General features: G+C 57.5%; 1 protein-coding gene across 1 annotated transcript in view; it reads right to left on the minus strand.

Moving 5' to 3' along the window:
* Positions 1–318: 318 nt before the first annotated feature.
* The window catches only part of LOC111150255 (membrane spanning 4-domains A15), a 7,740-nt gene continuing 1,216 nt past the window's right edge, over positions 319–6,842 (minus strand). Inside the window, exons 2-6 of the mRNA XM_022507689.1 lie at positions 4,859–4,981; positions 3,833–3,889; positions 1,796–1,888; positions 1,317–1,430; positions 319–435 (exon numbers count right to left, since the gene is read on the minus strand). Of these exons, the coding sequence (XP_022363397.1) occupies positions 319–435; positions 1,317–1,430; positions 1,796–1,888; positions 3,833–3,889; positions 4,859–4,981 (504 nt within the window). The remainder of the gene's footprint in view (positions 436–1,316; positions 1,431–1,795; positions 1,889–3,832; positions 3,890–4,858; positions 4,982–6,842) is intronic.

Raw genomic sequence — 6,842 nt, forward strand, 5'->3', positions numbered from 1 at the left:
CAGCCATTGAACCTGTCTGACAATGGGGCCCGAGCTGCCTCCCAATGAGCAGAGAGGAGAACAGAGCAGCAGGTGGGGGACATTTCCAGAAGGGTGGCAGGACCCAGGGAGCTGAGGGACACACACCCTTGACATCAACTAGTTCTTTTAGGAAGGAAGCCACCGAGGGAGATGTCTGGGACAGACATCCCTATGGAATGTTTCACTTGGGTGCCACAATGTGAGGATAGGGTGGGGGGATGGGGTGCCCCCAGATTAACGCGGTGGGGGCTGGGGAGGCTGGGCCCACAGGCTGGCTTCCAACCCGCGGAGTGACCTCTACTCGGATGACTCCTTGGGCATATAGGCCACATTGTCATAGGCGGGGGGCGGAGAGGCTGCGGGGCTGGGGATGTTGAAGTCAGTGCTGAAGGCGCTGGGCAGGAAAATCACAGGCTGCAAAGAAAAGAGAACCTCGACAGTCGTGGAGGGCGCTGGCGCCTCCGGGCGGTGTTACAACAGTGCCCCCCTGTGGGCATACTGAGAACAGCGCCCTCGTCGTGAATTCCGTAGATGAATTCGGTTGAATTCGGATGAAGCCGGTTCGACTAATATTTCAAAAATATTTACGGGGGCCCATTATGGCCCAGGCATTGCAAGCACAGCAGTGAACAAAACAGACGCAATTCTCATTTCTCTAGGACCTAAAGGTCTGGCGTTCTTTCTCCCTGGGCTTCCCCTGCCCTGGCTCCGTCTTGGGGGTTCAAGGTTCAAGGCGAGCCCGCAGGGCTGGTTTCGCTCCCTGTGCGCACGCACTCCTCCGCACAGTCTTGCGGTGGCCTCACCTCCAGTTTGCAAAAAGCCACCTCCCGAGCTGCACCCACGCTCTATGGCCCTCATTTCCCGCCTGAGGCCGCCTTTACTCCTCAATGTCCTCCTCCGCCTCTTTTCTGTCCTCACTGTCCTCCAGATTTGGGGAAACTAAGCTAATTTCCCCCGGAGTCGGCTTCAAGGCCTGTGAACTCCTGGAAGGTCCCGCCCCTCCGTGTGCTGCACTGCGCTGGTCCCCTGCGCCCCAGCCTCGCAGAGCCCCCGGCTTCTTGGTGCTGGCGCCCCACTGTGGCAGCGAGGAGAATAGCTTCCTCAAAGACTTCACGGGAGTCCCTGATGTAAGAGGGTGGGGAGCGGGTCGCAGCGCAGTCCCTCCTAATTGCTAGAACGAGGGAAGAAGCAAGAGGCTGGAAGAGGAGGCTTCCCAGCCAGCAGCCTTCCTCCGAGGTCCCTGTTGGGGGGGACGCTGGGTGGGTGGGGGGAGGAAGGCGGTGGGATGTACTCACCGTGTTGGCTTGAGCGCGGGTGGCTTGGCACCCAAAGTGGGTGGCAATGACCGCGATGAAGAACTCGAGGATGGTGAAGATGGTGAGCACGGCCAGATAGCCCCTGCCCACATCCTGGGGACACACCCTCAGTCAAGGCAAGCCCAGTGCTCTAGAGCACAGGAGGAAAGAGCCCCAGAGGGACAGTAACTTGCTCGAGGTCACACAGCCAGGGCTGGCAATGCTGGAGCCAGGACACCTGCTGCCTGCCCTGTGCCCTCCCCTTCCCTCTACTGGGCTGCCGCTCCGTGCCCACGGGGCCCAATCTTGGGGTAAGTCAGGGGGTCAATATCCACATGAGATCTATCAGGACTGACAAGCCCTGCCCACACCCAGGTCCCCGGGGCTCTCCGCGCTGCACACTCTGCCTACCCCACCTCCTGGTTGTGTCTCTAACAGGCTCTGAGTGTTCCCACTTCTGGGGGCATCTGACAACACACCCAGTTAGTGACACCAAAATCCATGAGCAGAATGGCTATCCCCGCAAAGGCCGCCATGGCACTGAGAATGTTGGTCCCCAGGCTGCTCCTCACCTGCAGGAGGGAGACAGGAGGAGAATGGAGAAAGGAAGGAGGCGGCCGCCCTCCCTCCCCCGCCAGGGCTCAGGGGCCACCCAACCATGTGCGAGGTGTGCTTCCTGACCCCTGTCCCTGCTCCCTTCTCCCCTGGGGCCTCTGGGGACAGCCCTGCAGCCTTCCTTACCTCTGTCATCTTGGAAGCTGCCAGAGAGGGCAGATTCCCTCCGTGGCCTCTCTGGGTGTGGTCTGCCTCGCAGGCTCCTGGCCCATCCTCACTGTGTCTACCCCCCCGGGGCCCAGCACCCTGCAGGAGCAACTGCCCTGGGGGCTAGAGTCACGGAGGCTCTCTGCTATGGACACTGAGGGCCAGTTGGGAGAGATGATGGGGTCATTTCCATGACGTACTGGGTGGGGATGGGTAAAGCAAGGTGCTGCAGGCCCTGGCGGACACTGGGCAAGGGACAGACAAAGGGTAGGTGCAGAGGGCCCTGAAGTGAAGGCAGGACAGACCCTCACGTGGAGGCGCAGGGCTTCAGGGCAAGTGGCTCTCTGGGTGGTCCGAGCGACCACTCAGGGCTCATCCTCTCTTCGCAGCCAGAACCCAATGCTCTTTTGACCCAGTAGTGGGAACCTGTGACTAAACAGCCCTGGCCTTAATTTGGGGACCACCTGTGGGTCGGGGGGCTGGGACTGTGGGATCCACTCAGGTTCTCAGATCTCTGATCCTCTTTTTCTTTTTCTCTTCTTTCCTTTTTCTCTTTTCTTTTCTCTTCTCTCCTTTCCTCTCTTTTTCTTTTCTTTTTTTAAGTGACATCAAAGAGGTCATGGAGACCAGAGCCCACAAAGCACTACAAAGCACCTGCAGGAGCCAGGCATTGTCCCAGGAGCTGTGATCATGGGGACAAGTCAGGTCCCTGCACTCCTGGACTTCACAGCTTGGGGGGGGGGTCCCGAGTTCCAGTCCTGCCCGGGTCTGATCCGTTCTCCACTCAGTGCCCAGCACTGGACAGCTCCCAAGAATGCAAGTAGGACAAGGAATCTCCACTTCCATTCTCAGTGGACTCCCTTAAACAGTGTCCCTTAAAAAATTCCAAAGTCCCTCTAGGCCCAGATTCCTCTCCCTCCCTTCCCCCTCTTGGCTGTGTCCTCCCTCTCTGCTGCCTTCACCCCTGTAATCTGCCCTGGCTCCTTCTGTCCCCATGCCCTCCCCATGCTGTCTTCTTGCCTGCGATGCTGGTTCCCAGGCTCTCCTGTGACTGTCCTGCTCTGAATAGTGAGCTTGGTGGCACCTGTCCTGGGAACCCAAACTGTCCTTGAGGAGTGGAATGAATGTCACATTACCCCGTGTGCTTTCCTTGTGGCACTTTGCACACTCCCTAACTACTTTGTTGCTTGGCTTTGGGTGTCTTACCAGATCCTGGAGTGTAAGGTCCAAGAAGGTAGGAACTTGGCCTTCACTGCTGTGTTCTCTGAGCCTGGAGCATGCTGGATGTGCTCCCCTTCAAAGCCCACATTGCCTCCTCCTGCCCACAGAGGGGTCTGAGCCTCCACCACGTGGACCCAGTGCATCTCTCCTCTTGCTTTCCCAGACCTCTGCCCTGCTCACATGGAGCTCCACGTGGTTTCCTCAGCAACCCTGCCCATGACTCCTCCTTGCCTTCTTGTGCTTGTCCCTCCCTATTTCTAAGTCCTCCCTATCCACCAAGGCCCAGATTAGCCATCTCCTCTTCCAAGAGACATTTTGGATCTTTCTCTAAATGACCACAAGTGCTCGGTCTGCGGACCCTCAGTTTCTGCCCTGTATTGCAAAGTGTGTCTTGGTTCCTCCTGTCCTATGTTGGGTGTCCTGTGCCTGACACTCAGCAGACCCCCAGTGAACGTTTGTTGGATGAGTGAATGGCCAGGAGGGCAGAGTAGAGGAGAATCAGTCGTGGCCCTGGGGCCCCCACTCAGACTTACCAGGTAGCTGGTGTGGCTCTTCTCAGCTGCCACTGAGAGCGACCCAGAGATGACAAACTGTGTGGGGAAGAGGGGATCCTGGTGAGGCTGTGGCCAGGACACTGGGCAGGCCACATCATGCCTAGGCTCGGTTGACACCAGGGAGATGGCAGCAGCCTGTTGGCTGTCAACGGCCCTGCTTCCTGGGATCTCTCTGTAAGGGTGTCCGCTGGTTCCTGGGCGGCCCGTCCAGGGAACTGGGGCCATAGCCGGCAAGGTGCATGTTTTCAATCACATCACTCATAGGTCACACAAATCTGGCTCTCTCTCTGAAGGCAGAACTCTTACAAAATGAGAGTCCCCGTTTGCGGCAGACTCAAGTCTTGGGAACTAGTTCCCACATGCATTAGCTTTGATTTCCTCAAACTCTGGGGTAGGTGGGGCCAGGACTTTGCCTTTTAGATGAGGAAACTGAGGCTGGAGACTACCTAACTTGCCTGAGGGACTCCATGGTGACACGCAGTGGCCGTGGAGCTGGGATTCGGACCCCACTGGCCTCACGCCCAAGCCTGTGGTCTCCCGGGGCAGCTGGGAGACACAGGTGGGTGACGCAGTTGCAGGGGGCGCTGTGTGAACACTGAAGTGCTCTCTGGATGTTGGAGATTTACCAAGAACCATGTGCTTCCGGATTCTGCTGCAGGGGACGAGGCGGGTGGGGGGCGGGGGGGGCGGTTTGCTGGCCAGGCTGGCCGGTGGAACGGGCAGATGAATGGACTGGGGAGAGCTGGTCACATCCCAGTGGACAGAGCTCTTGGGGGGCTGGGGCCCACGAGGGAAGTTGAAGGTTTCTGCAGGCTGGGGTTTGGATGTGCGGTGAGTTTAGTATCCAGATAATACAGGTGGTTAGGATCCTTTATCCCTGCCCTCATCCCCTGCATCCCACCCTTTTTGGGAGCCTTCTCTGTGCCAGGGTGGCCTGTGCCCAAAAGAATGGAAGCGGGCGGGCGCAGAGGGGAGAGGTGGGCCCCAGGTGGCCCCGGCACTCACGCAGGCTCCTCCCCAAAAGGGGACGCCGCCTTCGATGAAGAGCATCCCTGCGTGGCCGCGGCGGACCATGAGCAGCACGCTGCCGAAGCCCAGGTGGATGAGGCCGATGAGGATCTGGACGGTCTGCGGGAGCGGGACGCGGCTCAGCCGGGCAGGCGGGCCGGCTCCACACCGCCCTCTGCCGGCCGCGGGGAGAACGTGCAGAGCCCTGCGCGCCCCCGGATTCTCCCAGCCCCGGGGGAAATAAAACCCCGATTCTGCTCTTTTGAGGAGATCTCCTCAGAGCAACCCTAAAAGGCTGTTTTAAGAGGGAAAGCCAGCTGGTACATCCGCGATACCACCCCCGCCTTCCCCCGCCCATTTCCATGTTTCTCCCGTCCCATGGATCCCAGGGACGCTCTGTGTTGCTACCGAAGTTTTCTCAGCTCTCATTTTAATGGCACAGCAGTCCCTGAGCCGAGGGCCTCACCGTCCCCCACCTGCCTCCTCCCGCCCCCCGCGGCCTGCAGCGAACCTATCCTTGAGCGGCTCTCTCAGTTGGGCATCATCCCTGATCCATGCCAGCCTGCTGTGAGCCGAGCTGCCGCGGACCAGAGCTGACATCGGGGAGGGATTTTCTTTTCCAGGTGGTTTGCCAGCACCCCACAGATCCACTCCCATAAGTAGAACGGTTTTCCCAAGGAAGGGGGCATGTGTGCTTCTGATAAGCTCTGCCCTATGTTTTTTCTTGTGTTTTTGGTAAGGAATGAATTCTAGAACCGGGTGGGCACATCAGAGGCCCCCATATTCAGTCTCCGCTTAACCCAGGAGCCCTTTCCAGCACGTAACTTCTTAACAGAACCCCCTCAGTGGGGTTGCTTACCACCACTCAAGCCATGGTGGTCCCTGTCCAGGCAGTTGTGACTGTAAATGGCTGGAATCATTTTCTTGGGGTCATGGGGAAAGAGCCATGTCTTTCTAACATGAGTGCCCCCAAATTGGATATTTATGGGCATGGCCACCTTGCATCTTCTCTCCCATTCTCTCTCCAGCTGCATGTCCTCCTTCTTTCCATCTTGCTTATGTGGCCAGCTCTGCTCCCCTCCTGCTTCTGGACACTCCCACCACTGCGTGCCCTGCTCACGGAACGCCGGTTGCCTCCGCCCGTATGCCTGTCTACACTGAGCAATGTGCATCTCCTTTAATCCTAACACGATGAAGTAGGTATTATTATTCTGACTTGGAGATGAGGACACCAAGACTGAACCTGAGATGTTCAGTAACTTGCCCGTGGTGTCCCAGCGAGGGAGTGGCAGGCCAGCCAACCTTTGAGATGCTGTTCCTCTACTGGGTGTCTCCCCCAAGCACCTATTTATAGTTTCCCTTTCTGTGTTTTCCAGCAGTTTCTATGTATCTTGTCAAATCCCTTTGGCAATCATGGCTTCCCCGGACTGCTCTGAGGCTCAGGACTCCAGTGACTGATGACCCCATCTCTGTTCACTGTCTCCAGTCCCTTCACGCACCAGTGGACACAGAGTAGCCTTTAGTGTGGAATCTTGAATTCCAGTGTGTTCAAGCCAGAGCTCCTGAGTGCTGCAGAGCGGGGGACTGAAAGTGGAACTGTACAGTCAGGCCATCCTGAGGTACAGGATGCCACTTAGCAGCTGTGTGGCCTTGGGCCTTGACCAGTCTCTGTTTCCTAATCTGTCCAGTGGGAATGGTGGTCCCTGTCTCACAAGATGGTGATGAGATGTAAGCAGCCAGTGTGTGCACATTCCATGGTGCTGTGGGTGCCCCTCTTGGGGGTGCCCAAGAGATGATAGCTGTCCTCACCACCGTCATCATCACCACCATCATCACCATCATCATCACCACCATCATCATCACCATCATCATCACCATCATCATCACCATCATCACCATCATCATCACCACCATCATCACCATCATCATCACCATCATCACCATCATCATCACCATCATCATCACCATCATCATCACCATC

This window comes from Enhydra lutris, unplaced genomic scaffold (genome assembly GCF_002288905.1).
Source record: "Enhydra lutris kenyoni isolate GAN:26980312 unplaced genomic scaffold, ASM228890v2 scaffoldscaffold22, whole genome shotgun sequence".
Taxonomy (NCBI): Eukaryota; Metazoa; Chordata; class Mammalia; order Carnivora; family Mustelidae; genus Enhydra; species Enhydra lutris.